Source organism: Centrocercus urophasianus, unplaced genomic scaffold (assembly GCF_019232065.1).
Source record: "Centrocercus urophasianus isolate 14NV4802_14NV808 unplaced genomic scaffold, USGS_Curo_1.0 seq_20, whole genome shotgun sequence".
Taxonomy (NCBI): Eukaryota; Metazoa; Chordata; class Aves; order Galliformes; family Phasianidae; genus Centrocercus; species Centrocercus urophasianus.
Window position 1 is genome coordinate 20,565,174 of NW_024884756.1, and position 19,460 is coordinate 20,584,633.

A 19,460-nucleotide genomic window follows, 5' to 3' on the forward strand; every position below is an offset into this window, starting at 1 on the left:
CAAAATCAGTGTTGAAGGAACATGTTCTCTCATGTCAGGGGAGTCAGTGTACCTGGACATAACTCGATTATATCATTGTAACAAGACCAAGTTTATAATTCAAAGAAGTCCTGGGTCTAAATCTTTTAAACTAAATCTCTACTGCTATGCAGGTGTAGTTTCAAAACTGGGCTTAAAGTCAGCTCTTCTGTTTGACCATGTTATTTGTGTATGTTATTTGTGAATGCTTTTGGTACCCATGGAAAGAGGACAGAATCTGAGATATTTGCAATGCATTAATGAGCTCTGATGGAAAACCTACCAAGCATGTGAATAGCCTGTATGTATCCATGCACCTCTGAGGACAATACTAAATAATCTACTTCAAACAGAAGTTTGTAGTTGATTATTGTAGTCTGGCCCTCTTCTTAAGGTCTGCTATTGCCATTTCCAAGACCAGATGAGATCTGAAGGCAGACTTAGATTCAGCTAGAGAATTATGGATGTCAGGGTAAGGCTTTTCCCTTTTTCTAGGTAGGCAAAGGTTTAGAAATGGGACAGTAATTGTTACTGTTGCCAAGTGTACAATGCTTAGCACACAATTGTGTTCAAAAGGTGAGGAGAGAACACACAAAGCTGGCCAAGCTTAAATGAATAGCCTGACTGAGCCATGATCCGTGACCTTCAGTAGCTGCCACAGGCTTTCATGGATGATTTCTGATGAACACAGCCCAGAGTAATTACGTTCTTGTAGATTACTTGTTCCTGTGATCATAATTATAGTTACTCTGTCATTCAAGGATTAATTACTGTGTAACTTGCAGGTTTTTGCTTATACAGTATGGTTAGCTAGAAAGCAAATACAAATATGATAACAACATGGTGATCACAGTGACACTGAAAAAAATATGTGATTGTATGTTCAAAAGTAGGCTAGATGTACATAGTTAATGCTGTCCTTGAGACAGATATCTGTATCTAATTCTAATGTTCTGTTTGGGCTATGGAAGAAAAAGGATTATAATTGTTCTTAGATAACTGCTGATTTGTTTCAAGGTACAGAAAAACACATATCACAAGTAAGCTAAAAATCTAGATAAAATACAAAAACTAAATGAAACAAAAATTTAAAGTCTTATTAGGCATCGTCTTCACTCTCGCTGCCATCTTAGATAGGCTCTTCTACTAGAGAAAAAACATGTCACTTCATGCTATTCATGTCATTTTAAAGACAGAACTCCCTAGGAACAGAGAATGATTATTGTATTTACTCTGAACTTAACAAATAGGTATCTACATACTGCTACCAAGATTCTTGGTAAAACTGGCTGGCAAGTTTTTAAAAACTGGGCTAAATGTCAGAAATATGCGGTAGATGTCTTGTTAATGCTGTAAGCTAAAAAACATTTTTGGTCTCTTTTTATTACCTTGAGTTAAACCAGTTAATCTCTAATCCCAATTAACAAGAAACTGTACATTTCGCCAGAGGATTGGGCAACAATTTTTGGCCTTTATGGCCATAATTCTTCTGTTCTTTACAACAGTATTGACTTCAATAGAATTACACTTAATTCACAGACTTATCTAGAAAGAAAGAATATAAGTAGGACAATTAGAATTCACTAGGAAGGGGAGAGTAATCTGAGATTTAAAGTTGTTGCTTTGCAGTATTGAAATGTTTAAGAAGCAGTAGCTTACAGGGAACACTATTGTGTGCTTGGTATGTTTTATGTATTATTCTGTCTTAAGCATGCTTGCTGAGAATTTTGTTAGTAGTCTACAGTAATATATAATACATGCATGTATATAAACATTGTCCTGTTTATATCCTGTTTAAGAAAAAAAGAATCAGAAAAAAATGATGTAAATAAAATCTAAAACTAAAAGTCTGCAAGAGGCCATATGAGTACAGGGTAGTGAGAAAGTTGAATGGTTCTTGTTATAATCTGACTGATATATCAAGAGAGGGAAAGTGGGTAAGAAGAGGGATATTTACCTATGGGAATCTGATAGTTTCTGAGAGATTTTTATAGTTTAAGATTCCCTAAAGAAAACACATCTTTCCTCTTTCATGAAAAAAAAAACCAAAACCAAAAGCAAAACAAAAAGACAAACAGCCCTATTATTTTTCTTTCTCTTCCTGAACTACCCTCACAAGAATTTAGCTAATGGAAGTAAGAACATAAAAAGACCAAATCCTTAGGTCTTTGAAAAATTTTCTGCCACTGAATAATATCATAAAAGTACACATCAGAATCCTATCTAACTCATCAACTGTGATTTACATAGAAAACATACAGACAATAGAAAAGTGTTGAATACCATAAAGTAAAAAAAAGAAGATAAAACTAAATTCTCTGCCTAGTAAGTGCTAAAAATAGCAGATGTTAAAAATGTCCTTTAATCACTAAACAAAGAACTGATTGCAAATTTGTTCTTATTTATCTAGAGATTTAAAAGATCCCAAGGCAAAAAAAGAAATAAAATGTAATCTTTGACAAAACCAATTACATAAAATGCTGTACATTTCTTTTAATTTGAAGCAATAATTATTTTTGCCTAAAAAGACATATTAAAAGACATGCTGTTTGGCAGTGATTGTCATATATTACTATAACACTATTGTCCTTCCTTAGGCCTTTTCACATAGGAAAAACAGATGGTTTTAAAGCCAGGGCTTCACTACTAGATTAACATATCCCATGATCTGTCTCAAGTGTGAACTATTTCAGGAGGATTTTAATGCTGCATACGTGCTTGGATTCATAATTAATGAAGTTTCCTAATAATCACAGATGTCCACTTTCTTTTTAGATTAAGAATCTTTCTTTTTAAATTAAATTATTACTTTTTAGCTTAGTAGGTACGTTCTACTAACTGATATTAATTGACTCATTTGAAATTCGCTGAAGAAAGTATGTGCATTCAACCACCAGCTGTTATAAGTCTATAAATATTAATACAAAACAGAATATTGATAATTTCTGTCTTGCTCTTCCATTTTCAGTTCCAGGAGTTCTTTTTTGGTGGAATGTTCACAAAATAAATAAATAAATAAAATAAAATTAAAAATGCACAAAACACAATCCTAAAGTTAAGTAGGTCTAAAGCAAGTGAAAAAAGAGACATTCATGTGCTGGATGAAAGAAGCTGAATCTGGTTTTGGTTCATAAAAAGAACAGTTATGAATAAGTTGCTTCCTAATAACTATTTAGTCTATTCAACTTATTTGGAGGTGCACACTTTGCTATTGTTTATTTGTCCATGCTTCCGTTTCCTTTGGGCATTGGCTGGTGCACTGACCTCTACTTCTTATCACAGAAACTGAACTAGAATTAAATTGTTTTTTTCTCTAACAGTAACATTGTAATTTTTTTTACTGCAAGACAGAGGAAGGCCAATTAAAAGTAGAGGGCTCAAATGTTCCAGGCAATAAGATACACCTGACACTTGCCATTTGCACTGTGATTGTACTACTCACGATCAAATTACACTTCATATAATAAAATTAAAGCAAAATTAAATCAAACTCTTTGTGTATTATCTCTATAGAGGCTATTCAAATTAGCCTGCTCACACGACTACTGGAAAGGAAAACATGTCAGTGCTGAGGACAGAGAAACTGAATAAAAAGGAAGAGGGAAATCTGGTAACCAAACAATGATGTTATAATACTCCACATCTGAGAAGGATCAGCAAGTTCCCGTGTTATACTACCTCAAAGGAGCTGTGGAGGAAATAAAGACACTTAGTGCCTGAGTGTAAGGAGAGCGATATAGACCAGAAAACATTTTATGGCAGGTGAATGAATAACAATGTAAAACATCAAACTCTCACTAGAGAAAAGCAGTGTTGAGACAGAAGGTCTCTGAGGGACAGGAGAAATTAGGCTGTTGTTAAAAACATACAACGAAAGACTGTGTTGTTATATTTAACATTTAGTCTGAAAAGGTTTCAGATATCACAGACTAGTATCTTGCTAGCATACATATGCATTTCAGCCTTTTAATGTGTTAATCAATAACGTATAAACTTATAGAACACCTCAAGTCAGGACCTACAGTCATAGCATTGATGATAGACAGTGCAAGAGCTTCAGTTAATGGTAGAAATAGATCTTCATGCTTCAGGAAGCCATGAGAGGTCAGCATGAAGATGCTGTAGGCAGAAAGCACAAGCAGCAGAATTTATACCTCTTGAACAGTCACAAAGCAAATCCTAGTATATCTGAAAAAATCAAACATGGCATCATATTTTCACATAGTAATGAAGTTGTAAGGGGACTTCAGTAAATATTCAGTGCAATTTCGAGCTCAAAGCAGCGTCAGTGATGAGGTGCAAGATCAGGTTTTGATCCAGTCCGGCCTTGAGAACTTTTGAGGAAGGAGACTCCATGGCCTTTCCAGGCAATCACTAGCAGAGCAAGGACTATTGTACCACTATATGGGACTTTATTTGCCCAAACTGAAGATGTATTTGGCTTATATTATCCTCAAATATAGACCGGGGACTTGACACAGTCTGAAAATTGATATTCACTTCTGAGCAAATCACAGCAGTCTTGAGATTTCAGAAGTGAGTGCAATGAAATCATTACTCTTTGAGCTGATGGCAGTTTCTCCCTCAAAGGAGCCCTATGATTCCAAATATCCACTTCCCAAAATGTCAGAGTTCCACAGGAAAAAAATCAGGTTTTACAAAGAAAAAATCAAAATGCCAAAATCCTGACAATACTGACTATGACTTCATAGTTTTGTTTTCATGTTTCAGTTCCTTTGGGATTGAAGGAAAAAAGACTGTAAGACCAATGTTTTGAGAAGCAGTAAATTTTTACATGTGAATCTGCCCCTGCATTTGCCAGGATCTGGAAGTTCTGAAATTATGCAGATCAGTATGGCTACATGTATAAATTATATAGCATATGGGTTTGTATCTTGTTTTAGTTCTGGAGCACCTCTCCTTTGAAGAATGGTTGATGGAACAGGGCTTGTTTAGCTTGAAGAAGAGAAGGCCCTGGGGAGACCTCATTGTGGTCTTCCAGTACTTGAAGGGTGTGTATAAACAGGAGGGGGAACGTCTGTTTACATGGGTGGATAGTGATAGGACAAGGGAGAATGGTCTTAAACTGATACAGGGGGGATTTAGGTTAGATATTAGGAGCAAGTTTTTCACTCAGAGGGTGGTGACGCACTGGAACAGGTTGCCCAAGGAGGCTGTGGATGCCCCATCCCTGGAGGCTGGATGTGGCTCTGAGCAGCCTGGTCCAGTGGTTGGCAACCCTGCTCACTGCAGAAGGGTTGAAACTAGATGACCATTAAGGTCCTTTACAACCCAGGCCTATGATTCTACAATTGTTTGAAGAATTATGAAACTAGCCTTTCCAAAGCCCTTGTGAATAGTTCATTATAGAACTAAACCAGAGCTTCTGAGGGACTGCTTTGAGTGACATAAGATATATAGAAGATCTCTTTAAAATAAAGCAGAGTAGTTGGCTGTTATACTGTGAAAATAAATGGTAAATAAATAGTAAAAATTGTAATAACCAGCAATAGCAAATCTATAATGTGATCTTATATGCACCTGTCTTAAATAACTTGAAAATAAATGATAACTGGAAAATAGCAAAATAAGGACTACAGAAATCTGTACGATAAATTCATGAGCAAAACTTGATATTTCTGAATGTATTTTTGGGGTGTAGAAATGCTTTTACTACTCTTATAAGCAGAAAGGTTGACTTTCATTATTCATCCTGCCAAAACCTTACACTGAATGGTAGATAAGTGCTGGAAACTCTGGAAGAAGGAGAATGACAATGTATGTCTTAATTATATTACAGTGAAATAGACATAATGGAGGAGAGAAGAAATCCAGGAGAGATTATTGTAATAAAATCCATCTTAGACAGCAAATGACCCTTTCAAAAAAAAAAAAAACCAATATGTCATCTCTCACTGTCTTCATAGATTATGAGTAAAATTCTCACTTGCCAAGTACCTGTACTTCATATTGGCTTCAGTAGGGTTATTGATTGCAATTCTTAATGAAAAATGTAGCCATTCATTTGCAGCTGCATCAACACAATCCTGGAACTGTTGGCTTCAGACAGGCACCTGGGTTTGAAAATGTGGCCTACATTTCATGTATTTTATCTGCAGAGACAGCAGATCAGCTTGTGCACTACAATTGTGACAGAAATTGCTGTTTCAGGATATGGATGTCTCTTCTAATGAATCAGACAAACACTACTGTTTGTAATAAAATTGTCTGTGATCTCATGCTATGATATTATGAAATAAAAATGGAAATACTGAAAGAGAAACATATGAACTGGATGTATGCAAAGTACTATTGATAGCTATTTGAACAGTACTGATTACTACAGTATCAGAAATTATTATTCCATATGAGTCTGGACTATGCTTAATTACAGAGAAATAATATTACTTGGAAAATAATACTGAAAATCAAATGTGGGAAAATAAAATTGTATGGAGAAAATATACGTGTATATTCCAGGTGGAGAAAGCTTCACCTAGAGAACTGATTGTTAGAATATGCTAATAATAAGATTGCTAATGACTAAGTGAGTGCAGTGTAGAAACTGTAGTTATCTTATTTAGATGAAGTGACTCTGTAAAGTATGTTAACTGTGTTAAAGTATGTTAAAGTATGTAGAAAGAGCAAGGAAGGTTTAGAGCACTAAAAATGAAAAAACATAGTCTGGGATTTCTGATTAACATAGAAATACAGTGTACTACTACAAGTACTTAGATATTTAGGAGGAAAAAAATCATCATCATCAAGCCAGTATAGAGATATTAGTAAAGATAAAGTCTCAGAAAAGTTTTTAATTCTTTTACTTCTGAGTGGAATAAGAATGTTTTATTATGCTGAGTTCTGGAATACAATATCCAAAATTTTTACAATCACAGCTCTGTTTAAAGCCCATAAGGCCTTTGGGTCAGACAACCATTCTTAGGAGTAGTAGGATAAACATGCTTGAGAAACACTCGAGATGGACTAAGCATTTGAAATTATTGTTTGAGTTGATTAAAGTGAATTTTCATATTTGCCTGAAATTGTTTGAATTAATACTTACTTTTGGCTACCAAAGTTTACCATGTTACAATTTTTGGCCTGTCTCAGTGTCTTCTCTTGTATTCTCTGATTCTGGATTATGAAGCTGTCTCTCTGCCCCTCTTTTCTTAGCAAACTCAATTTCTGTTGCTTTTTTTTTTTTTTTTTTTTTTGGCCCATTTATATTTCCTTCTACTTGTTCTTTCTCTCCTTCTTTCTATGAGGTTGAAATACAGAAGTAAATAATTATAACCAGCAGATAAGAGGTAGGTAGGAAGTCAAAAAGTTGAAATTGATGGGAAACGTGGGACAAGGAGTTCTTGGTTGAAGGGTATGAAATCTATCCTAAATTACAACAGATAAGCACAAGGAAGGGAAGCAAAACAAAATCCATATTTATCTATTAGAATAAAATTCTGCTAGGATAATTTGTACTGCCAAGACAATGATGCCCAAATGGGACCACTTTATATCCTTCAAAACTGTGTTTTATTGATTTTAAAATGAACCCTTGATAGGAAGAAATTTATGTGTGGTTACTGATTGAAAACACATCCAGTCTGATATTGTCCAAAGGAGTCTCCCTACCTCTTGGTCACTCTCAAGAAAAATCTCTAATGTGAACCAAACTCTTTCAGAACAGCTGTTGTCCCTTCAGCTGTCTAGCAATGCTTCACTGCCAGTTGCTGCAGGGCAAAGGAAAGAAAAATAGGAGCTGTGGCTACCATACTGTTTGCTAAGCTAGCAGCATATGGAAATACTACAATTTCCATCAGAAATTCAGCTGCTATGGTCCAATACTGGGAAAAAAAAGCTGAGAAATAAAAGTGACCTTGTGACCTCTTTGAAGTTAACTCCACTGTTAGAGAGCTACCATTTTTACAGAGCTGATTGGGAAGAGTGAGAATTCTGTGAACAACTTTGATAATGTACATTTTTGTTTATGATTGCTTAGAAATTGAATAGTTTGAAATTCTCTGTGAAAGGAAATACTGCACGCACAGAATGTACTAGACCTACACACCCTAAAGATCATAGCTCAGGTGAGCTCATCTATTGGTTTTCTCTGAGGACACAAACCTTGGATGCCTGCTGCAACTAAAGTGGGAGAAATTTCAGCAAAACCATAAAACTCACAACCTCAGGAAGATCTACACAACTCTTGTACTTTTCACAGGCATTAGATGGGCAGCCAGGAATCACCTTAAACCTGCTCCAAGTATAAGGTGCACTATTTCATTACTCTTCATTAAAAAAAAAAACAAAAACAACAAACAAACAAACAAACAAAAACACAGAATGTGCAGACATAAATGATATCCAAACTGCAAAGTTTACCCAACGGAGAATCTGAGGTAAGAAAAGGAAGCAAATTCATGTAACAGATGATAGTTCTATCACTCAATTTGTGAATACACAATAGATAAGGAAGTGGGAATTTGCATACAAATAAGTCATTTAAGAAATAGATAGATTGAGTTAAATGAATAACTTACAAGCAAGAATTTACCTTTTTCGTGCTCTAGCAATGAATACATACGTATCAGATTTTTTTTTTCCCACTTCACTCCATTTTTATTAGGTATACACTGCTTATTAAGATAGGTAATCCGGTTCTGATAGTCCTTACATGAGCCATTATTCTAAAATATTATGCCCATATTATGATGGAAGACAGATTACAGGAAATGTATGTTTTATCTTCAAGTACATTTCCCTTGGTAAGGAATTATTATTCACAGATATATGAAACAGGCTCACACTAATATTTCTCTATATATTGCATGAGGGGAAAAATAAATTAATAAAAGTTAATAATAATAATAATAATAATAAATTAATAAATGTTTAATATCTTGTCTAGTTATTAACAATGTTCTTTCTGGAATGACAGCTCCCAGAATCATGAGCATAGCACTATGATCTAGCTAGAAAATCCTTGAGAGGCACAGAACATGTTGGGGTCATTTCTGTCACTCTTAATTGGCCAGAGGGGGTCAGCAAGGAGTAATTTGAGGCACCCATTATTGGCCAAGAATCCAGAAAACCAGATGAGCATCTAAATAATGTAAACTCCAAAAGCAAGAGCACACACCAAAACTGTGGCTTAATATGTGGGAATGAAACCCTGTGGTGAGACAGAGAGATATTGAAGGAATCTCTCAGAGGAAGAAGTGGAAGCCTCATTGCTTGAATAATTTAAATCCTAAATGAATAATACAAACGCAAATATACTGAAGGGAAAAATCCACTGGCAGGACATAGAGTAGATGGATATATTGATGCTTTTTGTAATTCTGTTTTCATGACTTATACGTACTAGTTCCGGAGCAATCCTAAGGCATGAGGTTATGAATCCCTAGGCATTCTAACACAGTATGTAATAAGAACAGTGTATACTTTAGAATAACAAACTTAACTTTTTATGAATCCTTCCAGAAAAAGTTGATACCTCTTTTTTTACTTTCTTGCCACATTATGTTATCTTACCTTCATTAACCTAGAAGATTCAGCTCACAGAGGTTCTACGGTTCTAAGTTTTGCACTTGTTATTCACATTGTTTTCATCGAGTTGCAGCTCATAAGAGAGAATTATATAAAAATATATTATACAAAATCCAAAATAAGTGTAATATACATGTCTATGGTTACTGAGGAATTCAGCTAGCTGCAAAATTAATAAGAAATTCGTAATCACTTTTTAGAGCATAATACTCTGTGGACACTTGTTTTGTCCCTTTGTGATACTAAAAACTTGATATCCTTCCTCTCATTGAGACAGCTGAAAACTTGAATACTAATGAGATCTAAATGCAGACACATTGAAGAAGTAAACCTTAAGGCCAAATAGAATAATAAATTACATTTCTGCAGCCTTGTCAGAAATAGAAGCTTTTTCTTTCAGAGCAACAAAATGGAAAAACAAACAAAACAAAACAAAACAAAACAAAACAAACAAAAAAAAAAAAAACAACACCACGAGATAAAATAATCAGACCTATTTCAAAGTGAATTTTGCAATAATATTAATAATGAAGTATTTCCATTTTGCAATTTAGACAGTTATGTAGGCTATGTGGGTGTAATATATACTTATCCAGGGGTATCACCACAGTGTAAATAAAGACAAGTTGCTTTTAGAAGGAGCCAATTATGGCAGCTGCAACTGTCACCACATGCACCCTATAATCTCAATAGCATCAGCAAAGATTTGCTGTTTGGCTGCTCATTATGTCCAAACAACTGTATTTATCTTCTCCAACAGAGGTAATATGGCAGCCCCTTGCCCCAGGTAACTGCATACTTTGTCTGTGCCTAAATCCTAGCCAGTCATCATATAATTGATTATAACTATTGTTGTGAGGAATTAAAACAAAATCTAATGCTATAACTTGAAATTTTAGAAAGACAGCATTAAATAAAAAAAAAAAAAAAAAGATAAGGAAGAAAGAGAGAGAAAAAAAACACAAGGTGTTGATCAGGAAACATAAATCAGTCAAGGAATCACAAAGGCCATCTTAGTACAAAATGGAACTGAGATAAAGTTTCAATATTTCATTCAACAGCCCTGAAGACATTCCCAGCCTTATTTAAAATTGGAGGCACAGATGGATGAATAAATGACAGTTCACACATGATATGTTGGTGTCAAAGCAACACAGTTATCTCATGCTAGTTTGCTAGCTGGAAAAATGGAAAAACATCCACAAGCAAAAACAACAACAACAAAAAACACAAAAACAAAAGAACTATCATGACTTAGTAGTATATATATATGATGTATTTATTCAAATGGGATTGCACTAATAAACTTCTGTCTATAAGAGGGCAAGCTGTAGAATCAGGAGAACAATAAAACAGAAAGAACAGAACACAGAGAAAGATAATTTATGCTGGAAAAGAACATTTCTCTTAGAGAGCCTCTTGGAGCAGCAAAGAGTTAAAAGCATAGATAAGGATGATAAGAATACCGAACTGAAACTGAATGACTTATTTTTTGGTGGTTTTTTTTCACCAAATTGATGGGAAATATGATCAGAGATATTTCCCCAGAGCTATCCTCTCCTCAAGATAAAAGGTTTAATTGCTAAATGCTAAAATGTCAAAATAGGTCAATAGCACATCTACAGAGATAAACCTCTGTAAATTCTCCAAAGGAACTTGAAAGGAAAGTAGTTAAAATGTCAGCAAAACCATTGAAATCTCTGTTTCAATAGAGTCCAATAAATGCCATATACAGTTTTGCTGTGGAACAGTGGTATTCACTGGGGAGCCACGGCTGGGCTGTGGCTAGGGCAGTGCCATGAGGGGCAGAGGACAAAGAAACACTCATGTTGGATACAGCTTAGCTCAGGAGACACCCTCCCTCGGTATTTTGCTCTCTTGCAGAGCTAGCAGTTGCGCAACTTCAGAGATAAAACAAAGATCCCTGTGGCATTCTCCTCTTCTTTTATCACAGTTGAGAGGCATATTTATGATGAATTCAAAATTTTCACTTATATGCATACATTTCCCAATCAAATGTAAATTCTCTCAAATGATCACTTTACTCTCTATTAGTAAATTGCCTAGTTTAAGATATTTTCATCTTGCACTTCTCTCACTGTTGGCTTACTACAGAAAATTGTAAAGCTTTATGCAAAATAACTATTAAAAACTCCAAGAGCAACAGAGCATCCACAGGACTGTAGGGGTATAAATCATGGTGCTGACAGATTTTTTGATGCCACCTATTGCTCATGTAGATATTATATCCCATCATTCTTGTGAATTCATTCCCTATCAAAAAGTACATTTCAGATCTTATCTTTGAGCAGCAGTTATCTTGTTTTGACTGGGGTTATCTTAGATGGGGCTTCTGTGAGGTCTGAATTACTGAATTTATGTATTTATTTATTTATTTATTTATTGCCAGCCAAGCACCTGAAGGACTCCGGACTCAACTGACCTACAGGGTTTCCTCAGTTGACATAGTTTGCTACAAACTGTTAACTACTGGAAGTACACATTTGTTGTTTTCTACAGGTCACAATTTTATTGTGTTTATTTTCTATTGCTGTTTTAGAAACAATGGTACCATTTCTTTACACAAAAATCAGAATGATGGCATTTAAGATTTGACTAGATGTTAGTTATTATGTCAAGTATGAAAATAAGTATGCTCCTCTCTCTTTAGGTACACTAGTTCTGCTGCTGTTATTGGGAACTTCAATACATTTTCAGAGCAATGCGTGGGTGTCAAGATAAACAGCAGAAAGATTAAAAAAAATCAACCTGCATCCTCATACACGTTTCACTATGTTAAAATCAAGTAAAAATTCTCTCAGAATTTCATTCTCCAGCATTGATCAGAAAGTTGTAAAAATGTTACACTTCTTTAAATATTATTATTACAAACAATACATATAGTTGTTATTCCTTTGATTTATATATCTGAATATACGGATTAAAATATTTGCATCTGTAAGTGAGCAACACCCACTTCCTATGATTGATTATGTACATGATTACACACCACTTAATGGAGCTGAGGCTTTATAATTAGTATACAGTAAATTACTATGCAGCCTTCTAAAGACAATTTATGTACATACAGGCGCTATTTTCAGACATTATTTACAGTTGTGTAAATCCAGAATGATTCCACTGAGATTAAATGAAATTAGTTAAGAAATATGTCCACATACTCAACAGACTGCATCCCCCCCTGACAGATACAGAGGAAGACGCGCCAACAGTGAAACAAAGGCAACACCTGAGAAAAACCCACGGGAATAAGGAAACACCTGTTTATGCTGTAGGAGAACAGGTGGGAGGCGGTGGTTTGCCGGCTCAATATCCTGTGCTCCGTATTACAAAGAAAAGGGAGCAGGTGCCCCGCTATTTTTTCCATGTGAGTTTATTAAGAATCCGTTGCTGCCCTGAAGATGCCTTTCCAGCACCGCATGGCTGCTCTCAGCTCTCTCCTCATATCACCTCACCGTGCTGAACACATACCGTTCTGCCTGCTGGGTAGTGTGGGGAGCCCTAATGACAGCTTAAAATAACAGTCGCTTCCCTGGTGAGCTTCCTGCGCGGGGTGGCAGAACCCGAGAGGGCGAGGAGGGGAGTCGCGGGGGGAGTTGCGGGCAGCGGCGCCTCCACGATCTTCGGCCGGGCGGTTTCAGGACCACGGACAGCGCCCGTCCCGGGTCCGACCCCCGGCCTCGGCCCTCTAACAGTGGCGCCCAGGGCCGGCGGGCGGGGTGCGCCTTAGAGGCAACGGCAGCGGCCCGGCCCCCGGCAGCAAGAGTTCCCCCTTCCTCGCCAAGATGGGGGCGTGGGGAAAACCTCCCCCGGGTCACGTTGCAGGAGGAAAGGACGAGCCTTTTCATTAAGACGGGAACAGATCTCGAGGGCCTCGGTGGTCCCTTTTCTGCATATTGATCCCCAGTAGCGCCCCCACCCGCAGACGGGGCGTGCAGACGTTGGGGAGCCCAGAGAAGGGCGGTGGGGCCGGGCGGAGCCGCTGGGGCCAGAGGAGGCAGCGGGGCCCCCCCCCGCCCCAGGTCCTCGCTCCCCCTGCAGCGGCGGCGGGGGAGGCGGCACGTCGCGGCGGGGCCGGGTGTAGCTCTCTCCCGATGCCGCTGTTTGTCGCGGAGTTTGGAAGAGATTTATTGGCTGGCTCTCGCTAAGCCACGCTTGAGTAATCCGAGCTGCTGCGCGCCGTGGTGAAACCCGGAGGGGGGGAACGTCACTCCCTCTGGCAGCGGAGCAACATTAGTCTTCCAGCCCTCTAACCATTGCTACAGCGTCGGAAACTGCCGGGTCACAGCCATTTGCTTTGGAAAATTGGCGATGTTTGGTGCTAGAGATCGATTACCCTCGTAATCTTTCCCCCACCTCCTCCTGCTTTACCCCACCCCTACCCGCCCCAGACAATAGCGTCCACGGTCCGCCGGGAAAAAAATAAGAAAGAAAGGAAGGAAAGAAAGAAAGAAAAAGAAAGAACTGGGGGATGGATCTGACTCCGATAGGAAAAGCGTGTGTCTAGAAGTGGTGCTAATGGGAAGAGATTTCCGAGCTCCAGAGGACGATGGTTTCTCACAAAGGGTAGCTGGCTCGGTGCTCAGAGCTGGAACCGAGTAGGAGATCCTTGGAGAAGTCCTCGTGCACAGAAAGCCGAAGATCTGTACAAACATGCCTGTTCGCAGAGGCCATGTGGCACCACAAAATACATTTTTGGGTACAATCATACGAAAATTTGAAGGGCAAAGTAAGTTCTCTCTTTCTATCTATTTTGCTACAGTAGTTTGATTCTGCTTGTGACTAAATGGACAGCAGCTCCAGACTATTTTAAGTTTGTTACTTGGAAAGAAAATCCCAGAGGTGAGGAGGGGATCCCTTGCAGGAGTAACGCTGCTTTAGATCTAGAATGCAGATTACTGACTTGAATTATTGTGTTGTTTTGTTGTTTGTTTGTTTTTTTCCTTCCATTTTTATTAACAGTTTTTATTTTTGATTGCATTTATACTGTATAACTACAGAAGTTCTATCTTACCTTTTTTCTCAACTAGAAAGATGGCTGTAACGCAAAGTTTACAATCTTGCTTGTCTATACAATCTTGGGAAAATTGGTTAGATTTATTGATTTTATTATTAATAATAATTATCAGTGTCTTTTCAAAACACAGCAGAACAAGCAGACTTTGATTAAGAGGAAACAAATAATATGCAAAGGAGATATTAAATGGAAAATATTCTTACCTTATCGTCATGACTGCATTTTAATATAGCTGTCAAATATTTGCTTTGTTTATGGAAGCCTGAAATATCCATCAGACCAGTGCAAATGCATCCTCAGGGAGTCTCTGAGATCTTTTCCAATGCAGCGGTTTGCTACCTGTCAAGGAGGCTGAAGCTGAAGTGGTTTTCCTGGCTGGAACTCTGGTTTACTGTTAACAGTAAGAAGGAACACTTGATGCTTAAAATGAATTTCATTTAGAAGCAGTAGTTTTATATATGTACATTTATTTAAATATTTAGCATATTGTTAGTATCAGTCTACTGCAAACCCTTACTGCTAACTCTAGCTTCTGTACTTCCTTATACTTAGACACACATTAGCAATTCAATATTTATTTTATTTGAGAATAAAATAGAGACAGTCTTTGTAGTACTAATTTAACCAAATGCTAAGTTAATGTTGCTGCTTGAGTAGTTTTTATGTTGTAGAGTATGTATGTTGAATATAAACAACTGCTACCTTGGTATCATGTCCCTTCTAAAGAGAGGGAACTATTACTGACAATAAATGTATCAAAGCAGTACATTTATAATTAAAATAGGAGTAGTGTGTTATAGTGGTAAACGATGACAAATGTAATAACTGTCAAATGACAACTTTTGAACTTTTCTCCCAGGTGAGCCTTTAAAAAAGTGTGCTGGACTAAGGCACAGAGCTTCAGTGGACTGTGAAAAAATGTTTCAAATGCCACAACCTTTGATTTGCCTTGATGTGCCTTCAATTTCATGTTCTTGCTAAGGAATATTTTCTTTTATAGGTATAACTTTAAAACACAAACAGAAAACAAAAATTTATCACGTTCTTTTCCAGATAGCTTTGCTAAAAGAATGACTATAAACTCAACTCAATTAAAATCCCTAATTAATAGACTCAGCTGGTTGTTCTTTTTCACAGGAGGTTCCACAATTGTGTAGAACTCCCTCCCTTCTTATGCACAGCTATCCCCTTCACCCGCCAAAAAAAAGAAAAATACTAACTTTTTAATGACTTTCTCTGGAGTCATGGCTGACAGGACCGTGTTCATCACTTTCCTCCTCATCGTCAAAGTTTCACTGTAGCTACAAAGGAAAAGAAAATTGAAGTTGAGAAGTTTTGTGAGAAAAATCACACAGACTGGTTTTATTTCCTTAAAATACAACTATCTTCACTTTTAACGTACTCTAAATTTATTGAAGTTGCTTTAAAACGTGTGGATCAAATTAAATACATAAAATGACTGAAAAATCACTGCATTTCAGGCATCCCAGTGAAAAGAGTGGTTGTTTAGCATCCATCCGTGCAATCAACACTTTATGAAAAGTTGAAAGAGTACTAAAAAATGCATCACTTTCTTTTATTGCAGATAAAAAATTCATCATTGCTAATGCTAGAGTGCAGAATTGTGCTATCATCTACTGCAATGATGGGTTCTGTGAGATGACTGGGTTCTCCAGGCCAGATGTCATGCAGAAACCTTGCACCTGTGATTTTCTTCATGGACCAGAGACCAAAAGACATCATATTGCTCAAATTGCTCAAGCACTGCTGGGGTCAGAGGAGAGGAAAGTGGAAGTCACCTACTATCACAAAGATGGTAAAGTCTGTTTTTATTGTCAAGACTTGTGTATTTCGTTATGTGGTAAAATCATGTCTGGTCTGCTGGCCAAACCTTTCCCTGGAGTAGTGGTATAATTCCTTTGAAGTCCAGTGAAGTACACTTCAGCATAGTATTAAGGGAATTTTCCTTGATAGTGGGTGCACAGAGTATATCAGTGTATTCTGACAGTAACAGTTGAATGAGGTTAGCACTGCATCTGCGACTGCTGAACAAAAGTTTTCTAGGTTTAAATTTGGTGTGAATTTCCTATAGTAAACAACCCTACAACAGTGCAAAGATACAGGAAGCAGGAATCCTGTGACTGTTAATTTTTATGAACTATTTGAGATCATAGAAAATAAAAATGACATATGAGTTTCAGGTCTTAATTCTGCCAGCCTCACACAATGCAACTGCATGATTTGAATGCAGTATTTTACTTGGAAAAACACATCTGGCTTGAAAGTAGCAAAAAAAAATTGACCTATAATGTAGAAAGTATCAGCTTATAAAGAAAAAGAGATGTCCTTTCAAGAGATGAAATACTGTGAATTTGGAGTATCTATATTTGAACCCAGAAGTTGTCCTAGAATTATGTTGGTGCAGTAAGAAAAATGTGAATGGTTAAACTACAGGAAGTGTTCCTGGTTTTTGGTGGAGATACAGTATCTGTTAACAATATTGCTGATATAAGGAAGAGTGGCTAAATATGCCTGGCTGATGCTTTCTACCTAGTAAAAGAGCATGAAATGAATACATGACTGTATTTGCTGACCAAAAAATGCACACCCATGAAAACTAACTACGATACCTAATAGTTATGTTTAGGCTCTTTTTTCTATTTCTCATTATCCAGTGTTATTTACAGAAACATTCGTCCTTCAAACAAATCCAAATAATGAATGTGTGGTGTATCTTACTCTGTCTCTTGCTCTGCATATGCTCTTGAGAGAAGGAAAAGGAAATTTATATTCAAATGCTGAGCTTAAATTAGTTCTGGAGAAATGCCAGTGTTTTGTTTGCATCAATTTTAGAATCACATGCAAAGGATGTTCTCATATTTTAAAGTCACAGAGTTATACCATGTTCTTAGTAATTCTGTTGTTATCTCGGAGAGTCGTAATATTATTTTTAGCTTGGGCAGGTATAATTCAGATAGGACTCAGGGCACTCACTCTGCCCACACTACCAATATTTAATGTTCTTCTTAAAATATTCGTAATAGAGTCCTTTATTCTTAAATCTGCTTAGGTGGTCTGTAGTAGATTTTTCTCAAGATTGATTGTTGTAGTTGTGCCTTGAACATAGATTTATCAAGAGATATGACACTGTGTGTCTGTACACTTCTAGCCTGTGTTTATGTTAACTTGGCATGTGTTAAAAATAATATTGCAAAAGGAGAATGTCATTGCTAACTTTCACAGCCACAAGCCTGGAGCATTGTTTTGAGATCTGGTTGTTTAATAGCGCTTCAGATTTCCAAAATACTGAGGGATATGGAAGTGCTTAACTAAAGTACTGTTTATCCAGTGGTTAACCTTAATATGTGTTTTTCTACATGTGATGAGTCTTGGCATCATACAACACACTATAATCTATTTGAGGCAAATCAAAGCAAAACTGTCCACAAAAATTGCCGTACTCTTTGTAAATATTTTTGAGTTTTGAAGTACATTATAAATGGATTATTCACTGTAAACAATTTCATGCACAAGAGTTTTCAATAACTTCACTTCTGTGAAAAGTTTCCTTAAACTGAAGGATTTAAATAACCATATGTTCAAAGGCTAGGTATTTTCAAAAAGCTATGGATAATATTTCTAGACACATTCTTTAAAAATTTACTGGTCAAAATGTGAAATTCATTTATTGTGCACTATATGCTGTGCTAAATTTAAATGAATACCGACAATTTTTGAACAATTAAATTTCATTTAAAATATTGAGTCACTGATTAGAGTTAAAAATTGACAAGATACAAGATAGGTCTGGCACTCAAATTCATAACTCCCTGACAGCTTGATCATTTGTATATATAGAATTTTCTGTTTGGTACACATAATGTTCAATCTCTGTAGAAAATGTGAGAAAAAGTTCTGAAGCTTATGTGGTATTAAGAAATTTAAGTTGCTTGTGTGATGGATATAATATATTTTGGTAAGCATACTCTATAGCTATTATAAATTACCAAAAATATATACTTTGCTTTTCATCTAAAATTTGGAAATGTGTTTTATACAGAAAAACACACAGAGCAATGACAACTAATAACGACTTTCTCTGGGTTCTGAAGCAGAATGAATTTAAGAAAATTGCTAAACATTTGAGAGTTTAGTGCCTGGTTTGTTGCTTATTTTCCATTGTGTAGTGTGAGCTAATATGAAAATATTTTAAGAGCTCAATACCAGCACAGTTAGACATGTAACTTTTTCAACATAAATAACCCAAGTTCCTTCAATGAACTGCCTGCTGCTTGAAAGTTTGATTTGGCATTACGTGCAGATATATTTCATAGATATCCATTGCGCAGTACTTAACATAATACTTAAGCATACAGATGAGAAAGACAGCTTATGAAGGTATCAAGTGCCTTAAGGTGGTAACTACTGATGTGTCTGAAGGCTTTATTATAAAGTCCTCAATAAACATGCAAATGCAAATAAAAGCTTATTTCCCACCACACCATCATTTCATTTGTATAGCAGCTGATTATATTAAAATTTTAGTGCTTGCAACATTTTTTTTAGTATTTCAAATACGAGTAGGATCATATATCCTCTCACTTTCAAAATTACTGTCATTAGAAGTCCACCAAGCAGAGATCAAAAAGAGAATCATTATATAACTAATTATTTTCCTTTTAAGTTTCTAAATACCACCTAATATTGTTTTAAAATGATTCAGCTTTAAACTTCAACTTAAAAGGAACTTCTTTTACAAGCAAAATATTTCATACATATGAGGAGTTAGGATTCTAACATTCTCTACTGTCTACAGCCTCCAAGATGAAAAAAAAAATGCAAGGTTTTGAGTTTTAAA

At 36.3% G+C, this 19,460-nt stretch overlaps 1 protein-coding gene and 1 long non-coding RNA gene across 21 annotated transcripts in view; one reads left to right on the forward strand and one right to left on the reverse strand.

Moving 5' to 3' along the window:
* The window catches only part of LOC122162355, a 310,769-nt gene that overhangs the window by 188,034 nt on the left and 103,275 nt on the right, over positions 1-19,460 (reverse strand). For all 20 annotated transcript variants that reach the window (XR_006169512.1, XR_006169508.1, XR_006169506.1 and 17 more), the window contains exons 2-3: positions 15,823-15,903; positions 14,806-14,993 (exon numbers count right to left, since the gene is read on the reverse strand). This is a non-coding gene — a long non-coding RNA (uncharacterized LOC122162355). The remainder of the gene's footprint in view (positions 1-14,805; positions 14,994-15,822; positions 15,904-19,460) is intronic.
* The window catches only part of KCNH7 (potassium voltage-gated channel subfamily H member 7), a 209,223-nt gene continuing 203,957 nt past the window's right edge, over positions 14,195-19,460 (forward strand). Inside the window, exons 1-2 of the mRNA XM_042822631.1 lie at positions 14,195-14,314; positions 16,188-16,418. Coding sequence (XP_042678565.1) covers positions 14,239-14,314; positions 16,188-16,418 — 307 coding nt within the window. The 5' untranslated portion in view covers positions 14,195-14,238. The remainder of the gene's footprint in view (positions 14,315-16,187; positions 16,419-19,460) is intronic.